The sequence below is a fragment of the Notamacropus eugenii genome, chromosome 6 (genome assembly GCF_028372415.1).
Source record: "Notamacropus eugenii isolate mMacEug1 chromosome 6, mMacEug1.pri_v2, whole genome shotgun sequence".
Lineage (NCBI taxonomy): Eukaryota > Metazoa > Chordata > Mammalia > Diprotodontia > Macropodidae > Notamacropus > Notamacropus eugenii.
The window spans coordinates 321,428,390-321,448,947 of record NC_092877.1 but is presented as its reverse complement, the minus strand read 5'-3'; the positions used below and the strand labels follow the sequence as shown (position 1 = coordinate 321,448,947).

The 20,558-nt window shown below is 37.5% G+C and overlaps 1 protein-coding gene across 3 annotated transcripts in view; it reads right to left on the bottom strand.

Annotated features, from left to right (window-relative positions):
- SGPP2 (sphingosine-1-phosphate phosphatase 2) overlaps positions 1 to 20,558 on the bottom strand; it is a 126,207-nt gene that overhangs the window by 12,993 nt on the left and 92,656 nt on the right. For 2 of the 3 annotated variants that reach the window (XM_072617941.1, XM_072617944.1), the window contains exons 3-4: positions 14,403 to 14,582; positions 11,076 to 11,165 (exon numbers count right to left, since the gene is read on the bottom strand). In XM_072617941.1, coding sequence (XP_072474042.1) covers positions 11,076 to 11,165; positions 14,403 to 14,582 — 270 coding nt within the window. The remainder of the gene's footprint in view (positions 1 to 11,075; positions 11,166 to 14,402; positions 14,583 to 20,558) is intronic. The other variant, XM_072617942.1, reaches the window with a different exon arrangement.

Below are 20,558 nucleotides of genomic sequence, written 5' to 3'. Positions count from 1 at the left end.
CAACATCATGAACACATCTGATAATTTACAAAACATTCTACCTTAGCCTCCTCTCTGTCATAAGGGGGGAAGTGTGTTTCATTATCTGTTCATTGGCTTTTCACTTGTTAAAGTGTGACTTCTTTTAGTGTTCTTGTTTATATTGATGTGATCACTGTATACTTTGTTCTCTTGGTTCTGCTAATTTCACTTTGTATCAGTTCTTATACATCTTCCCTTGTTTCTATGAATTCTTCATTACTATTATTTCTTACTGCATAGTAATATTGCATCACATTCATATAATATAGTTTTTTCAATTGAGATAAACTTTGTTTCTAATTCTTTGCTACCACAAAAAAAATATTTTGATCTGTGGTAGCAAAGTAATCCTTGTTACCATCTTTGACTTTCTTGGGATATATACCCAATTATGAGATTGCTGGGTCAAGAGATAGGGGTGGTTTCATTATCAGTGATAGGTAGAGTACTGAATGTTAGACAGCCACGTGTTCCAGATTCCTGACTTTGTTGATACTACCCAATCAATGCCACTACTGCATCTGTATTTGTTGAGGCTATTTTCCAGCAGAATAAAACTAAGTTAGGTACAGATTCATTGCAAAGCATCCATGGAAAAATGGGATCATAATTTCCTCTCCAAAGATGACTTCCAACAGTGATCAGGAAAGTTATTAGGAATAAAGATAAGAAGGTAGATCTACTTTATTTATATGGCCAAGGTGCCTTTATTTGGGGCACCTTGGTGGTGCTACAGTGCACATAGTGCTGAGCCTGGCTTTAGGAAAACTCATCTTTATGAATTCGAATCCCACCTCAGATACTTAATCATTGTGTGACCCTAGGCAAGTCACTTATCCCTGTTTTTCTCAGTTATCTCATCTGTAAAATGAGCTGGATAAGGAAATGGTAAACCACGCTAGTATCCTTCCCAAGAAAACCCCCAGTGGGTTCATGAAGAGTCAGACATGACTGAAAAACTACTGAACAATAATAAATTTTGTTTCCCAGAGTATTTTGAACCTTATAATTCAGAAACACATGATATAGTATAAGCCAGAAGAGTATTTATTAAGCATCTAATATATATGTCAGGCAATGGTCATGAAGACAAAAACTAAACATTCACTGCTGTCAAGGAGCTTATATTTCATTGGAGGGAAATAACATGTGTGGAAATAAATATACATAGAAAGCAAATACAAAGTAATTTTGGAGAGAGGAAAGAAACTATTGCTACTGAGTAGGATCAGAAAGCACCTCATGGAGGATATATTAACTGAGTCTTGAAGGATCTGGTTTCTAAATTTAACATAATGGCATATAGAAAACACTAAAGAAATTAATGCTGTCTGACTTTTTTCAGGATATTAATATAATGTATGAATAACTGAATAGATCCCATTGCCTAGGGCCCCAGAATTATTCCTCTGTTCTAATTAATTCCATAAGCCAGAGGTTCTTAACATTTTTGTTGTCATGTACCCCTTATAGGGGTCTACTGAAGCCTATGATCCCCTTATCAGAATAAGAGTTTTAAATGAATAATGTAAAATACATAAGATTACACAGAAAAACAAATGGTAGTGAAAATAAATATTCTACGTTTTTTACTCCATCCAAGGTCATGAATCTTGGAATTTATCCACAGGCTCCTTCTGTGGATCACAAGTTAAAAATCCCACTCTAAGCTGTTTTCTTTCCTTTCTTTTCTTTATACCTACCCCTCCTCTTCAACAAAACAAAGTTGTTTCTTCATATCCTTTTATAGGCCCTCATGATTTTTGTTTCTTAAGATAAATTCTTCTACAACCTCCTGCTTTACTCCTTCATCAAAAAAAAACAAGAAAAGGTTCATGTCTTACTATCCAACACCTCCCCCCCGCCCCAACAATTGCCAACTAGGTGGAGATAGAGAAAGCAGAGTGCCAGGGAGTTCTCAGATTCTTTTCTCCCCAAAGGGAAATGTATCACTCCTTACTGCCTGATCACTTCTTATGATAAAGAGCCAGGTTCTCAATTCTGTCATTCATCTTCACAATGTATTGCAGAACTACTCTGCACTCTGCCTGCTCAAAATGGCTTAAGGATCTTTAATAAGTGAAATGGGTTTTTTATTTCCCATTTTTAGAACAAAGTTGTTTTTTAATTAAATAAAAAAGAACTCTGTACAATCTATGCCTTGCTTCCTCTGCTGATGGCTTTTTGGCAGATTAGTGACTGTGTCATGTAAAACCTGACTCAATAAAATACAAAGAAAAAATGGGGGAACAAAACACAGGGCTGGCAATGAGAACAAGGCAAAAGGGACAAGCATTTATCAAGCACCTTCTATGGGTCAAGCATTCACTGTGCTTAGGGTTTTACAAATACTTATTTGGATATGACCAAGATATTATTAGCAATATTTTAAAATCAATATTAAAAAGTAATATTTATATATTAAAATGCAGTGTTGTCTTAAAAGACTTTGAATTACGATTCATACTATAAATAAAACTGATTACAACCATAGAAATATTTTTTTTGATGTTAAAAGTGAGAAAAGAATGAGTAACTTTCCTTTTTTCTTCATTTTGTGTGATAATTATAAATAATCTAGTTCTATACCTATGATTTTAAAAATTATTAATTTTTTAAAAGCCAAGTATGAACAGAATATTTGGTGCTGCTAGGAGAAGAATGGATTAGAAAAAAAGGAGAAAAATAACCTTTGACCTGAGGAGGCTTGCAGTCTATAGTAGAGATAGGAGATTCTATCCTTGACTTAATGGACTCAAGATAGAGAATGAGACAGACATTTCTGGACATGGCCAATGTTGGAAGGAAAGAAAGGGAGAAAGGGAGAAAGGGAGAAAGGAAGAAAGAAAGAAAGAAAGAAAGAAAGAAAGAAAGAAAGAAAGAAAGAAAGAAAGAAAGAAAGAAAAGGAAAAAGAAAGGAAGGAAGGAAGGAAGGAAGGAAGGAAGGAAGGAAGGAAGGAAGGAAGGAAGGAAGGGAGAAAGGAAGAAAGGGAGAAAGGGAGAAAGGAAGAAAGGAAGAAAGAAAGAAAGAAAGGAAGGAAGGAAGGAAGGAAGGAAGGAAGGAAGGAAGGAAGGGAGAAAAGGAGAAAGGAAGAAAGAAAGAAAGGAAGAAAGAAAGAAAGGGAGAAAGGAAGAAAGAAAGAAAAGAAGGAAGGAAGGAAGAAGTGAGGAAGGAAAGAAAGAGAGAATGGAAAAAAGGGAGGGAGGGGAAAAGGGAAGGATAAAAGAAGAAAGAGGGAAGGAGAGAAGAGAAAAAAGTATTAGGGGAAAAAGAGAAAGAAAGAATAGAACAAAGGAAGGGAGGAAGAAAAAAAATAAGCCAGCCATTTTTTAAATACACCAGATAGAAGAGAAGGAAGGCCAAAAGAAGGTACAAAGCCAGTTGAATTTATTATACTTAAAAAGGCAGTAAGCTCTACTTAAAAGAGACCTCTAATTTCTTTTCTGTTCTTCTATCTATATGGAAGTACTCATTTTATTTGGTATTGGTTGAGTTCAGAATTTTTTTAAAAAATTAACTTTACTGATGTGCCATAGTCTATGTTATTCTTTTGGCCAATTTATCTGTTAACTGTCCAATAACATCTATTGACTTGGCTACCTAGCACCCAGCAGCACTCTGTCATAAGGAAAGGGGATATCTGTAGGAGTTCAGTTCCCAAAATGGTTGGATTTGAGTTTAACATTGGTCATTGGGAGAAGTTCTCTGGACTGTGTCTTCCATATGCTTCCTATGCTTAGGTTGTGCATAAGCCACTATCATGATCAGATCAGCCAGCGTGGACTCTGATAGCCAGGAAATTGCTGTACAAGACAAAAGGTTTAAAAAATATATGGCAGAAAGGCAGAGGAAGGAAAGGCGAGAGGTGGAGCTAGAGATAGAAATAGAGAAAAAGAACCTAAGCCCATAGAGTGACATGGCCAGGTAGTTCCTAAACAGCAGTGTATTGAATCTGGACCATGATGACTCCAGGACAGAGATGACAGCTTTCTATTTTCCTCCACCTGGCCCCAGGGAATCCTAGGAAAGATTCCAAGAAGTAGAAAGCCTTGAATTCTGGGTGTCCACCCCTGGGAATAAATTCTGAGTGTCCATTCACTTCAATTATGCTGATGCATCAAAGCAATTGAAATTATAACTCCAGTCAATCCAATCAACTAGTATTTATTAATATGTACCTGGCACTGTGCTAGGCACTGAAAACCCAAAGAAAGGCCAAAAAAAAAAAAAAGAACCAACTCCCAAACAAAAACAAAAAATCTAAGGAGCTCACAGTCTTATGGGAAAGACAATATGCACTTATGGACAAACAAGGTATATACAGAATAAATTTGGGATAGCCTTAGATGGAAGGCACTGGAAAAGGAGTTTTTTTGCAGAAGATAACCTGGAAGGAAACCAGGGACAGCCAGGAGACAAAGAGGGAGAACATTCCTCCCTGGAATGGGGGACAAATAGTGAAAATTCTCGAGTTGGGAGATGAAGAGTAACAGGCATGCCAGTATCCAAAGGATGCCAGTGTCACTAGATTGCTAAAAACCTGGAGGAAAGTTAGGTGTAAGAAGACTGGGAAGGATGGAAGGGGCAAGGTTATGAAGATCTTTGAATGCCAAACAAAGGATTTTATATTTGACTCTGGAGGTGATAGGGAGCCACTGGATATTACTGAATGGGGGAAAGAGGGGATGACATGGTCAGGTCTGTGCTTTAGGACACCTCAGTCTGAAAACTTTCTGGAGGATGGACTGTAGTGTATAGGAGACTGCATTCCTTTATATGGGAGCAAAGGCTGTTAGTGCTTTATTCCCTTGTTTCTTGTCTTAATTAAATGTTCTTGCCTTTTGGATTCCTGTGTTTGTGGTATGATTTAAGAAAAGAATATTAATAAATCAATGAGCATAAATAACAATAATGAACAATAAATGGTAAACATGAATTGATCAATGCTTAATTTATTGTGGTTAACTTATTCATGTATTACATTTTATCATATTTGTTTATTTATTCATCAGGTATTCATTCAGTAACCCCAATAAGCAGACATCCTGAACCAAGGAATAACTAATAGGGTGGTACTGAGAAAAATGTAAAAAGCAAATCATCTAAAGTGCAGTTGGAAGAATAAATACAAACACTTGGTCAAAAGTAAAAATCTGCTAGGCAGGTGTAGCAAGTTGCCACCATGAAGCAACCTTTGAGCTCTCTAATCTCCGGTCTGTTTTGGGCACGCCCTGGAAACACAGTTCCTAGTTCTTGCTACAGCTGGAAGAGCACGAGAAACTCCCTGTTTGAGGCCAACTTTGGTTAATTTCTGTCTTGGATACCTGGTGCGTTTCTGGTCTCCCAGCTACTACGCAGACTCCAGCCTTAACTATCTTTGTGATCTCTGCCTCCTCTACAGTTTGTTTGACTTCGACCTTCTTCTTGGTCATAGAATATGGGTCTCTGTTCTAGCCTGATGACTCTGTGCTTCTGTATTGACCCGTAAAGTGGTTTCTCCAAGTTGTGGATGGCAGGCAGCCTGTAACCACAATCAACTCCACTCATGGCTCAACCTCATGCCATCTCTGCCACCTCTTGCTCTAGTTTGGCCCGTTAAAGTAGCTTATAATCCTAGTTTAGCCAGAGAAACAGGCTGCTCTGTTCCACCAGCTCTCATTTTGTGTTTGGAAGAGATATAACAATTGTGGAACCTGTCTTTTATTTAATTCTTTTTTCATAACATGCTCCCTAAGAAATAATCACTGGAATGTGTGGGAAGCACTAATTGTGATCCCAATAACAGAAAAAAACAGAAAGAAAAGTACATTTCCCTCCAGGGTCACAGAAAAATAATGGATATAATATGATGGTAATTTATAGTGGGAACTGCAATTTTAAAAAATCTTGGCAGCCCTCATAAGAGTAGTAGTTCCAAAGTTAAATGGGAGCCCTCTGCTCCCTAACCTGCCGGTTCCCCATCCCCTCAACTTTTCAGCAGTGACTGGCAACTTAGGCTAAATAGTTTTAGACATATTTGGGGGAAAATATACACATATCAAAATGCTATACTCTGAACTAAAATAGAGTTTTGTCTAATCTAGAGGAAGTTGAGTACTTGGAAAACTTTTCAGGGTTCTTTGATTCCAACCAAGACAAATATATGCACATACATGTATGTGGATATACATATATCCACATGCATATGTATGTATATGCATATACATAATGCAATACATACATGTATGTGTGCATATATACATGTGTGCACATGTATATTGTGCATACTTTATATGCATGCATGTATGTGTTTGTGTATACTTACTAGCAACTAATCTAGTCAAATAATTCTACTTACAGAGAGTAAGGAAGATATTCAGTAAAGTAGCTCTGGGTTTCAGCCAATTCAAGTAAAAAATAAATCCACAATGTCAAAACCCTGTCACATGTCAATTATTCACTAATAAGATCCAGTAGAAAAATAATATTCCTGGCTTCTTTCTGCTTCGCCAAATTTTTAGGGTTGGAAGAGATCTCTGCAGCCATCTTACTGAACTGATACCTGAAATGAATCCTCACTATGACATACCTAACAAGTGAGTGCTGCCTCTGTTCGAAGGCCTGCAACGTGTGGCTGTTGGTTAGATGAATGTCTTGGGGAATACTGAGGGCATCTAAGGTAGTTTTGCATAAGATGGTTAAGGTGGTGATACAGAAGACAGAGTACTGGGCTTGGAAGCAGGAAGACCTGAGTTGAAATCCCGTTTCAGGCACTAGATATGTGACCAATGGTAGGTCAAAACAAGTCAACAAGTATTTTTTAAGTGACAGGCACTTTGCCAAATCCTGAGGATACCAAAAAGGACCCACAACATTCCCAACTCTCAAGGAACTTACAGTTTCATGGTGGAGCCAATATGCAAATAACTCTATACAAACAAGATATAGGTGGCTTAATAGATAGAGCAGCAGCTCTGGAGTTAGGAGGATCTGAGTTCAAATCTGCCTCAGATACTTACTTGCTATAAAACCCTGGGCAAGTTATTTAATCCCAACTGCCTCTCCCAAAAACAAACAACAAGAACTAAAATATGGACAGAACAAATTGTAAATAATCTCAGAGGGAAGGCACTGAAATGAAGGAGGACTTAATCTCAGTCAACCTCAGTTTCCTTATCTGTAAAATGTGGATTGTAAGAGTACTACAAGACTGTTGTAAGGATCAAATGAAATAACACATATCAAGTACTTTGCAAATCTTTAAGTGTTATGTCACAACAGTCAGCACTTCTAGAGTGTTTGCAAAGTGTTTTACATGTTTTTTTTTTGACTCTCACAACTACTCTGTGGGGTAGATGATACTATTTTCCTTTTTCTTTAAAGATGAGGAAACTGAGGCAGACAGAGGTTAAAGTAACTTATCCAGGGCCACCCATATTAAGTTTCTGAAGAAGGATTCAAACTCAGGTCTTCTTGATGCCAAGGCAAGCACTCTATGCACTGGGCCACTTAGCTATTTGTAACTGAAGTAACCACAAGGATATTCCTACTGGCTTTGGCATGTTTTGTCCTTTTAAAAAAATATTTTATTCATTTTTCTAAAGAGATTCATTTATTTATTTTTGCCATCCATTGAAAATTTTTTTGAGTTCCAAATTTTCTCCTTCCCTCCCTTCCTTCTCCCACCCATTGAGAAGGCAAGAAACATATTAATTAAACGTGAGAAAAAGTATAAAACACATTTCTATACTAGCCATGTTGCCAAAAAAAAGCAAGAAAAATAAAGAAAGTAAAAAAAAAAAAGTATGCCTTAATCTTCACTCCAAGTCCATCAGTTCTCTCTCCCAAGGTGGACAGCATTTTTCCTCATGGGTCCTTTGAAATTGTCTTGATCAGAGTAGCTAAGTATTTCACAGTTGATATCCTTACAATGTTGCTGTTGGTGTGTACAATGTTCTCCTGGTTCTGCTCACTTCACTTTGCATCAGTTCATATAAGATTTCCCAGTGAGCCTGTTTTCTAAAAGTTGTTAATGTCATGCCCCCAATAATAACAACTCTCATCTCTCTCTCTAGGCATGTACAAAGTACGGGCCAGGTGTGCCCAGGGGAACATTCACTGTGGACTTTAGGGAAGGGCCAATAGGAATGCTTTCCCATGGTGTCCAGGCAAACCTAGTTTCACTCTGGGCATGCCTGTGTTTCTACTGCAGTGCTACTTAGAATAAGTACCTATTCACAAAGAAGAAGTTGAGGGATACAGCTCAAAAGTCTTGAAGCTGGAACTTGAAACGAAGTCCTTCTGACTTGACAGTGGGGTAACAGAGCAAACAGATGAGTCCAGTATCATTCTGATAATGGATCAGAACCCAGATTATTGTGATGGTGAGTGAACTCCATCTTACAGGAACAGAAAGGAAGGAGAATTGCAAGAGGATTTCAAGATTTGAATCTGTGGTTGGTTATTAGAATGGAGCCAAAATTACTGCCTATTATACTTTTGTGGGTGGTACACTGCAAAGGCAGCTAAGTAGGAGTCCAGAAGACCTGAGTTCAATTCCTTCCTTAATACTTAATAGGTGCATGATCATAGGCAAATCATTTTAACTCTCTGTGCCTCAGTTTCCTCATTTGTAAAATGAGGATGATCATAAGAGCACCTCCCTTGCAGGGTTGTTGTAAGGATCAAATGAATTAACGTATTAAAGTGCTTTGCCAACCTTAAAGTACTATTATTATTATTCTGACTCCAAATCTAGAGTTATTTCTACTATTGTACTTGCAAAGAACAAACCATTGGGATGTGCTGAGAGCCTTACATTTGCCTAATCAATGTCAGGTGTTTCTAATACAACCTCCTTTGGGGGAAGGGGATGAGAAAGGACTCTACAGAGGACTATAATTTAGAAAACTTGCACCTCACTTTTTAAAAATTATTCAGAGGATCACATGTCTAGACCTTAAAGGGACCTCAAAGGTCATCTCGTCCAGCTCCTTAATTTTCAGATGAGGAAATTGGGAGGTTAATTGCCCAAGGTCACACAGTCTCGTAGAAAATGGCTGATCTGAGATTCACACCCAGAATCCCAAGACTTCAAGTTCAGCTTTCTTTGGACCACACCATTCATAGAAATGTAATACGCTAATATTTGACTCTATCTTGCTAACAAACCCCAGACTTAAATCTTTCAATCACTGTTCCAATGAATTCTCTTTCCCTTCTGCTGCTCTAATACGTAGTTCACTCATTATCACAATAGTATGGTCTCTGACCATTCGGTATCAGCTGAGTCTAGAACCGAAGCTGATGGGGACAAGGTTGAAAAATAATGGAGGAAAATCAGAACCCCACCCTCTCTTTAAGTGCCTTCTTCTAAGATTTTCTCCAAGACTGTTGTCTCTCAGAATAGGTATGCTAAGGTCAAGGGAGGAATTCAATATTTCTGTCCTCCAGGAAACCATCCCATTATAGGAAATGTTTTGTTGTAAATCTATCGAATTGGTTTTTATATATATTTTCAATTCAGGTGTGCAGCCTTTCATACATATTTTAATGATGAATTTTAACCTGAATTCATAAGATATAAAACAAACTTAAACTCAAAATAGTGCCCCCTCAAAAAAATGCCCACAAACCCAAGAAAACTCTACTTAATTCCATATTTAAGTCTACAAACACATTTGGGAGCAGCCTCTTTACCCTCCAAAGCAGCACTGCAGTAAATTGAGAATTTGCTCCCCATCAATTTCCCCCTGGATTCTACCACTTCCTGTTTAGCTCAAAGTGAGATGGAACTGAAAGGGAAGAAGAGGACTCCGCAATGTCTAGAATGCTAGGACCTGGTGCTGGTCAGACAACATTCCCATGACCAGAGCTACCCTTACCCCAGAAATGACTCCAGTTGTAGTTGTTTCAACATCCCTCACTGATGCCCTCAAAGTTAAGTTCTGCAGCCACACAAAGAAAGACCATAAAACCTCTTCCTAATTTTCTTGAATTCACCCAGATCCTTGACCTGTCTCATCTGAGGCAACCCATGTCACTTAAGTCGTTCTTCCGTTTCATGCCTCCCACTGCTTGGCTCTTGCTTTAATGGTTTTGGACAGACCCCTTTCCTCCAGAGTCCACTGAGTACTGCAGCTTCTATTGGTTAAAAAGTCTCTTTTCCCATCTCCTTCCACATCCCCCGCCCCCCCCCCCCCCCAAACAACAATAACCAGAAGTAGTCAACAATTAAATTCAACAAATGTGAAGTAATGACCTAGCATCCACTTTGGGCAGGAACAAAAGGCTAAAAAGAGATCTCTTCCCCCTTCATGAAATCTGATAAAAGCAATTTTCATTTTTCACATAGTTGGGAAGAAAACATGTAGCTAGTGACTAACTTTTGAAAGTAACTTTTTCTTTAATATTTTTGTTATTATGAACTTAATAATCATAGAGAAATACAAACATTTCAATATAAAAAGATTGTATATAAAAGTGTGAGCCATTAGATTTTTTAAAAATTGCATTTAAATTTAAAAGTGTTTGTTTTCCCTTCTGCAGTTATTTTTGGTTTTGTGCATGTATTTTTTAGACATGGCCTGAGTATTGATTGGCTTTGCTTGGTTGTATTCATTTGTTATAAGGAGTGTGGAGAGGGAGAGGGAGAGGGAAAGGGAGAAGGAGAAGGAGAGGGAGAGGGAGAGGGGAAGAGAGATGAAGAGACAGAGAGAGAGACAGAGAGAGAGAGAGAGAGAGAGAGAGAGAGATGGGGGAATAATATGGCAGGCAGTGAGTTAATGAGTAGTGAGTGAAGGAGAGGCCAAAAAAAGAAAAGGAAATCAATAAAATCACTTTTCAAGTACCAATGGAGATAATGATAATGTAGTGCCCTGTTAATATTATCTAGGGAATTAGTTACCATGGATATGTATGTCCTGCAAAATGACCTAGCACAGGGTTGATGGGAAGATGAATTAAAATGGAAAAGAATTTTTACACATACAAATAGCTTTAATAACAATGGTAAGTTCATCCTACTAATTTACCGTTCCAACATTCAGTTCCAGACTTGAGAACAAATCCTTACCAATACTGTGTGCATGCCAGTATAAATCCGACTAAGGGATACCATGGTAGAAAATAAGATGGCCAGCATTAGTCCCAATGCAAAAGGGTACTGTGAAAAGAGGGAGAGAAAAAATGAGAGTTTGCAGGGTATTTGACATTAATATTTCAGCATTACATACACAAACACAGCCCAGTGAGTTATCCTTCCTGGCCCCCATCTAGCATTATCCACACTAACAATCTTGCCATACAAATCCAGAGAGAAGAACTAGGGAACTGAAGAGAGCAAAGGGAGAGGGGTGATGTCTAAGTGTGAAGTCATGGCACTGTACTTCCTATAAGAAGGTAAATGGTACAGAGTAGAAAACAGACTCATGTCTCAAGATTCTAAGTTGAAGTAAATGGAATTTCAATGGCCACTTTCATAATCTTATTGTCTTGGCTCCATGGAAGGCATGAGGGAGTTGACAATGCTGCCATAGGGATGTTCTGAGTAGCAGTAATTTTGGTGATATTTGCTGATGTTTTGGTGGCACCCAATTGTGACAGGAATGGCAGCAGAATGCAGTGACTAAAGTGACTGGAGTTGGAGATGAGGAGATTGGGGATTCTGAGTTGGAATAATGCACTAGCTGGGCAAGCTGCCTCAGATTCCTTATACGTAAAGTGAGGACAACAGTAAGACCTTCCTCAGACCATCTAAGACTGTCACGAAAACCCCAAACCAACGAATACAAAACTTAAAGGACGATGATGATGATCATATCTTCTTGGGAGATGGTACAGGAAGAGTAGGCCTGACCCAGGAACTAAATACATATGTACAACTTGGATGGCTAGGGTCCAGTCTCAGTTCAGTTCCTTCCTTCCTTCTTTCCTTCCTTTCTATTTTTTTGGAGGCAGTTGGGATAAAGTAACTTGTCTAGAGTCACATAGGTAGTAAGTGTCTGAGGCCGGATTTGAACTTAGGTCCTGACTCCAGGACAGGTGCTCTATCCACTGTGCCACCTAGCTGTCCCCAGATTCAATTCAATTTCAACATTAGCTAGCTACTGAGGTCTAGGGTCATGGAAGGAATGAAAGGAGAGTCTAATCATTAACTGTACCTAAAAAGATGTCATTCCCATGCTCAGAGAGCTAATAATTGCCTAGTCTTTACTGTGTTCACTCAGTGATGGCAATGTTTCAGAGAGCTATGCGTCTTCCTAAAATTTAACATTCATTTGGCTTTGGATGTTTAGCCACATTAATGTTAAAATTATTCAGTTAATGCTGACACTGCATATGTCATGTGCCTATGTTTATTAGGAGAAAAGCCAGAACTAAATGGCTAACTTTATCACAAAAATATATGCATGTAAGAAAAAAAAATCAGAATGCCTTTGCTACATGTGAACTAAAAGTGATTTAAAAAAAAAAAAGGTTCAGTGTAGCCTTTAGTTAGACCCACCCAACCTGTGTGTCCTGAGGACAGACTCCTTTTCCCTTCTTGAATCTGTGGTGACAAAAACTCACTGTGAGCAGATGGTGGCTGGTTGGGAGCAGCAGCCTGAGGATGCTGGTGCCTCACTCACAAATGGCTCTTAACCATCTTTATACTTGGGGGTTATTTTCTCTTGCTTTCTAATTTAAAATAAAACCCACCACCCTGATTTAAATAACATGCTAAATTGTTAAACAGCACTAAAATGTGTCCCCAGATTCAGGCGGTAAAAAAAAATGAAAATTTCCTCTTAAAAGGGAATCTCACTCAGATTTAACTGAGATCTAAAATTGTCTCTAGATAGTTTATACACTTCACAAGAATGGTTCTCTAAAACGGGGGAGGTGATTGTTTTATCTTTATGTCAGATAACTGTTAGAGTCTCTCCCTCCAGTCAAAGAAGTGGTGGGAAAAGGTACTTCCTTCCCTTTAATGGAAGGTGGGGAATGGAGAGATTATGGGTGTGGAGTACCGCAAATATAGCCTCAGGTGATGATGGATTGGCTTGCTTTTCAGAGCTGCATTCACCCCCCTCCCCCCTCCTTTTTCTCTTTTATTTATTCTTTGTTACAAGGAATTGCTTGTGGGTAAGAGAGGAGAGAGGGGTGTATTTGGAAATGAAGAGTATATAAAAACAAAGCCTATCAATAAAAAAAATCAAAGCAAATCAATCTTTTAAAGTTGTTAAAGAAGGCCTTAGCATAATTAGCATTCAAGCTATTGCATAATCGAAAAAATTAACACATTTTCCATCACATTTATTAATCTGTTAGCAAATATGTTGTAAACTTAATCCCATTTAGTTCCTTCCTAAACAATGCTTTGAAGTCATCCATTAGAATGGACTCTCTGTCATCAAGAGCAGGAAGGGCCTGGGAGCCCTTGGTTCAGGGTGATGGCTGCTCAGTGCTTCTGGCTAGAGACAACATGACCAAATAAATTTGGTGGTTTCAGTTCAGTCCTTGAGGACCATTTGTTCAGATTACAAAACTTCCTAAGTTTGGTTGTTCTGAAGAAAAGACCATGAGAACTAGAATTTAAAATGCAGGCCTGGCTATGAGACTGAGAACAATACTCAAAGAAAATTTTATTAGGAGCCTTAGTGGGTGTTCAGTCCCCCTTGGTCACTGTTTCATCAATCTCAAATTTACTCAAGCTGTTTTTAAGGAAAAATTCTAAAATGAAAATCTGTTCTCCTAAAGTAAATATAACACCACCCTTCCCTGCAAATCCCTCCCCAAGAGTCTGCTAGAGAAGAAACAGAAAATGAATGGGGGTAGCAGCAATGTGTTTTAAATCCTTCTCTCTATTTGGGCAAGTCCTTCTCTCTATTTCAGTTTCTTCTTCTGTGAAGCTTAGCAGGTACTTTCTCTCTCTCTCTCTCTCTCTCTCTCTCTCTCTCTCTCTCTCTCTCTCTCTCTCTCTCTCTCTCTCTCTAATAATTGATTTGTTTTTAGTTTTTAACATTCCCTTCCATAAGATTTTGAGTTTTTAATTTTCTTCCCCGCCTTCTCCTCCCCCTACCCCCAAGATGGCATGCAATCTGATATGGGCTCTAATTATATATTGATATTAAACATATTTTCACATTAGTCATGATGTAAAGAAGAATTAGAACTAATAGGAGGAATCAGGAGAAAGAAGAAACAAAATAAGAAAAGGAGAGCAAATATTATGCTTCCATCTGCATTCAGACTCCAAAGTTCTTTCTCTGGATGTGGATAGTATTTTCCATCATTAGACTTTTGGAGTTGTCTTAGATGCAGATATTCTCTAAGGTCTCTTTCAGTTTTAAACTGATTTCGTGATTCTTGTAACTTTATCCTCCGTACCAGAAGGACCATCAGTAGGGATGCTTCCTACCTTGTATCTGTTCATTGTAGAGATGAGGAATGTGAAAGAGATAGCTGTTGCTGCCATGGCATGAGTAGATGGCATCCCAAATTCATGAGCTAACCTCTTTTCTAGTTTCACGACAGGAGGGGAGGAGGGCCGGGGCCACTTCAGAATATCTTTGGAGACCTGACCTATATACATAATAACCTGCAAAATAAAAGGAATGAGCTAAATTTAAGTGGATGGATATAATCTAGACATTCAACTGAAGAAACTGCTTTCTCAGTCACACCTTAGAGATGCCCAGTGTCCAAGAGCTCGTCTCAGACTTTGCACTCACACTGTTGCCACCCATCTATAAAACATGGTAGGCTGTTGGGATATATTTTAAGAGTCCTCACTTTCTGTTGCCTCAGAACTACTGAGTAGCTTGTAACAAGAAATCATGGTCCAGCATGGCAAAAAAAAAAAAAAAAAAAAGGAAAACAGTAATTCAAATCAGGCAGAATTTTCTATTCCAAAGAATGACTAGAGGTTTATTATTCTTGAGGAAAGATAGTTAAGCTCTTGGAGTCCATTTGACTATAATCAATGTCTAAAAAAAAATAGGTCACATAAGTAATTTTACACTTTCAGTTTTATTGATTTGTTTTGTTTTTGCATTATGCAGTCAATCCTTAACTTTCTTGGGGGTAATGTTTCTCTAAAAATGGCACAAAAGTAAAAAAAACCAAACACATGAATGTGGATACACTGAACTTATGGGAAATAGAAGGTTAGGTTCCCATGACCACCAAAAATTGTAATCTTTCACTACAGACTGCTGAAAATATATACAATTCTTTATAAAAAAAAAAAACATTAATTCTGATAATATGACTCTTCCTAACACAGTAACTGTGAAATAACCCCTAAAATGTAGTACACAAAATAAAATTAGTAACATGCAAAATATTTTTTCTCATTAGTAATTCCTTAGAATTCTGTGACCTTCTATGCTAACAACTCATTTTTTAAAAAAAAAACCATTGATTTCAGACAATACTATACTGCTATAAATGTCTCTGCCTTGGCTGCCCTCTGAAAAGCAAAGGAGCAGGTGCTGTGACTTCAGCCAGTGCTGTTGGAAGATACTGAGACTGGCAAGGTCTGGATATCACCTCCCATATTCCAAATGCATGGGGAGCTCTTTACAACAGTAGGTGAACAAGACCAGCGAAACACCTGGTAGGATACCAGCCGTTGCACAAATCTGCAAGCATTGCAAGCTCATTCTTTTTCTCTACTGCTCATAGCTGCAAATGTGCTTGGTTGCCAATGTGAAAATGAAGTTACTAAAAAAATAACACAAATGCTTGACACACAAATGCTAAAGACTCTTTACAGGTTATTCTTTCTTTGTGCAAGATCTTTTATGAGAAAGTAAAAGAATTAAGTAAAACCAATAATACAGTGACCTCATTTGAAAGCCCATGCAACATTTCACATCTGCAGCAGGCTACCACCCTTCTTTTAATTAATAGAAATCGATTTTCTCTTTCTCCCACCCCTACTCCATTTTTTAACAAAAAAAGCAAATTTCTTAAAACAAAAATACATGGACAAGCAAAATAACATCCCTCAATGATTGATGGGGAAATTTTATATTTTTGTATAAAAGTTTAATAAATTATATATAAAATTATGTGTGTACATATACACACATATGTATATTCAAATGTATGCACACCTACACATATACGTGTGTAGATATGTATATACATATGTGTGTATATAAAATTATGCACCCTAAATCTATCCATTACCTCTCTCTAATGGATAGTGTGTTTCAGTATCAGACCTCTGGAATTATAAATGGTCACACAGAAGTCTTGTTTTTAGTGGGAGACAGAATATAGGAAGAATATGATTAATCCTCCTCTCCTCTTATGCCCCTGCAAATATGGCTTAGATTATGAATGCAAAGAATTTACTCAATTACTACTTTCTAGAACAAGTATTTTAAAAACATTTTGGGGGGAGGGCAGGGACAAAAGACATTGAGAAAGAGTGGGTGCAAAAAAAAAAAAAGAAAGAGTGGGTGATGAGTCCTCTGTTTCCTTTTTATTTCCTTCTCTTAAATATGTCACTTTTATTAGCTTTCCCATGTCTCTAGATTTTTTGGTTTTGTGTCAGTTCACCTCAGCATTTCCTGATATTTTTAATTTCTCATAATGGCCATCTCAAAATCATTTTGATCAGCTAACCCTGTTTTGTTAAGTCCTTCTGGGTTTGGGTGTTCTCTCTGCACTGATTCACAGGGTTCCCCATAAGCATAGAGCATTATTTGAGTTTACCAAACAGCCTTTGGTGTGTGCAGTACATGTTTATTTGTGTGTAGTGGAAGTTTCCTGTGAAGCCATAAACCACAGCCTCTCACTGTGCTCAGCTGGCTGTAGCCCCAAGGACCTAAAACCTCAGTGAAAATCCTATAGAATCCCTTTGCTAATATATTATGATATGGGAACTTTGACCATGTTACCATCTTTTTATGACCAGGAACTATTTCTCCAGTGTACTAATATATCTATTTTTTTTTCCAGTTTTCTGAATCATTCATCTGAATCTACTGGATTTATTTTGTACACATTTATATATGTACTTCTTGTCTTTGCTATTAGAGTATAAGCTCCTTCAGAAGAGGAATTATGTCACTCATTGTGTTTTTTTATCCCAAGAGTCTATCACAGAGACTGCCCACTTTAGGTGCTTAATAAATGCTCACTGATTCATTGGTTGAAGGGCCACATTAATTTCAGTCTGTTGAGTTTAAAATATTGTTCAATGGAAAATTAGATTACCCAAATAACAAACTCATTTGTTCACAACAAAGAGGAAATAAAAAGGAATTACACAGAATTATACATCAACAAAGCTGAGACTTAAAAGGAAATTAATGAACTTCTTTAAAAAAATACAAATAAGCAAGTCAACAAAACAGAGACTTGAGAACTTAACCCAATCTCAGGAAAACAAATACCTGAGGCAAGCCACAAGTCCATTGTGAAAGTGGGGAAAACTCCACATTAGATAAAATTTAATCAAGTGTTTAAAGAACAATTAGTATCTATACTACAAAAAATAATTGTTAAAAATAGTAATGGGAGGGGGGGCAGAGCCGAGATGGTGGAGTCGAAAGACATATCTACTCTAGCTCTCCCCTCAGAGCCCATAAAATACCTGTAAAAAATGACCCTAAACAAATTCTAGAGCAGTAGAAGCCACAAAATGACAGAGTGAAAGAGATTTCCAGCCCAAGACAGCCTGGAAGGCAGACAGGAATTGCACCAAGTTCAGAACAGAGTGCAGCCCTTGGCTGCATGGCGCCAGCAGGTATCAGGGGTGGAACCCCCAGCAGCAGCTGTGGTTCCTATATTACTCAACCCACAACCACCAAAGACAGCTTCAAAGATCCTGGGCAGAAAAACCTGTGGTAGCTTGCAGGCCAGGAGAGGAGTAAACTCCTCTCCCTTGATTGTGTCACCTTGGAGAAACTGAGAACTTACAGGTCCCCAGACTATACCCTCCTCTTGACAAAGTACTCAAAAGTCAAGTAAGTGGCTGGGAAAATGCCCAAAAAAGGGGATAAAAATAAAACTTTTAAAGGTTACTTTCTTGGTGAACAGGTATTCTCTTCCATCCTTTCTGATGAGGAAGAACAATGCTTACCATCAGAGGAAGATCTAAAAGTCAAGACTTCTGCATCCAAATTGCCAAAATAAAAATGCAATGGTCTCAGGCCATGGAAGAGCTCAAAAAGGTTTTTGAATCAAGTAAGAGAGGTGGAGGAAAAATTTGGAAGAGAAATGACAGCAATGCAAGAAAATTATGAAAAGTGAGTCAACAGCTTGCTAAAGAAGACCCAAAAAAATGCTGAAGAAAATAACACCTTTAAAAATAGGCTAACTCAACCTCATGAAAGAGATCCAAAAATAGAAACTCCTAGGAATATTGTAGCCAAATTCTAGAGTTCCCAGGTCAAGGAGGAAATATTGCAAGCAGCTAGAAAGAAATAATTCAAGTATTGTGGAAATACAATCAGGATAACACAAAATCTAGCAGCTTCTACATTAAGGGATTGAAGGGCTTGGAATATGATATTCCGGAAGTCAATGGAACTAGGACTAAAACTAAGAATCACATACCCAGCAAAACTGAGAATAATAATTCAGGGGAAAAAAATAGTCATTCAATGAAATAGAGGACTTTCAAGCATTCTTGATGAAAAGACCAGAGGTGAATAGAAAATTTGACTTTCAAACACAAGAATCAAGAGAAGCATGCAAAGGTAAACAGGAAAGAGAAATCATAAGGGACTTACTAAAGTTGAACTGTTTATATTCCTACATGGAAAGATAATATTCGTAATTCTTGAAATTTTTCTCAGTATTTGGGTAGCTGGAGGGATGACTTACACATACACACACACACACACACACACACACAGAGAAAGCACAGGATGAGTTGAATAGGAAGGGATGATGTCTAAAAAAATAAAATTAAGGGATGAGAGAGGAATATATTGGGAGAAGAAGGGGAGAAATGGAATGGAGCAAATTATCTCTTCTACAAGAGGGAAGGGGAAAATGAAGGGGAAAAGGGGGGAGGTGAGAGGGAAAAAGTGAAACTTACTCTCATTACATTTGGTTTAATAACATGCACACTCAATTTGATATGAAAATCTATCTTACACTACAGCAAAGTAGGAGAGGGGGATAAGTGGGGTAAGAGGGATGATAGAAGGGAGGGCAAATGGGAGGAGGGAGTAATTAGAAGTAAACACTTTTGGGGAGGGACAAGGTCAAAAGAGAGAATAGAATAAATGGGGGGCAGGTTAGGATGGAGGGAAATATAGTTAGTCTTACACAAACATGACTATTATGGAAGTCTTTTGCAAAACTACACATATATAGCCTAAATTGAATTACTTGCCTTCTCAGTGGGGATGAGTATGGAGAGACGAAGGGAGAGAAGTTGGAACTCAAAGTTTTAGGGACAAACATTGAGAATTGTTTTTGCATGCAACTGGGAAATAAGAAATACAGGTAATGGGGTATAGAAATCTATCTTGCCCTACAAGAAACGAGAGAAAATGGGAATAAGGGAAGGGACGGGTGTGATAGAAGGGAGGGCAGATTAGGGGAAGGGGTAATCAGAATGCACAGTGTTTTGGGGTGGGGAGAGGGGAAAGATGGGGGAGAATTTGTAACTCAAAATTTTGTGGAAATGAATGTTGAAAAGTAAAAATAAATAAATAAACATTAAAAAAAATAGTGAGGGGAAACACTCAATTAACTCCTTTTATGAGACAAATATGATACTGATTCCCAAATAGAGAAAAGAAGAAACAGAAAAAGGGAAGTATAGACCAATCTCAATAAGGAATATTGGTATGAAAAATTTTAAACAAATTTCTATCAAGGAGACCATGTAAATCCAGAAAATAATTCATTATGATTAAGTTGAATTCATATCAGGGATGTAAGGATGGGTCAACATTAGGAAAACATAGTACAATTAATCATGCAAGCACAAAAGAACAAAACCCATTTGATAATTTCAATAGATAGAGATAAAAAGTCTCTGGCAAAATCTGGCATTCATTTATATTAAAAAAAAACTTTAAAAGACACAGGCATGGAAGGATCCTTCTTTAATATAATCAAAAGTATATATTTAAAATAAGAGCTAACAGTTTTATGATGGAGAGATATTAGATACTTTCCCAGTATAATCAGGGGTAAAACAAGGATGTTTTCTTTCCTCACAATTATTTGCCCTAATGCTAGCAACAGTAATAAAACAAAAGAACAAAAGCAAAGGTATAAACATTGGTAAAAAAAAGATAAAACCATCCCTATTTCCGGATGATATGATTATGTACTTGGACAACCTCATAAAAATAGCAGAGAAACTAAATGAAAAGATTAATGGTATCAACAAGGGTACAGTATATGAAATAAACCCACAAAATTACATTTCTTGACAATGCTCACAAAAATCAGAAAGACATTTTAAGAAAAATTCCGTTCAAAATAATAACAAAAAGCATAAAATATCTGGGATTTAACTGGTCAAGGCACATATGAGATTTATATAAATACAACTACAAAACACTCGGCAAATAAAAGAGAGATTCAATTA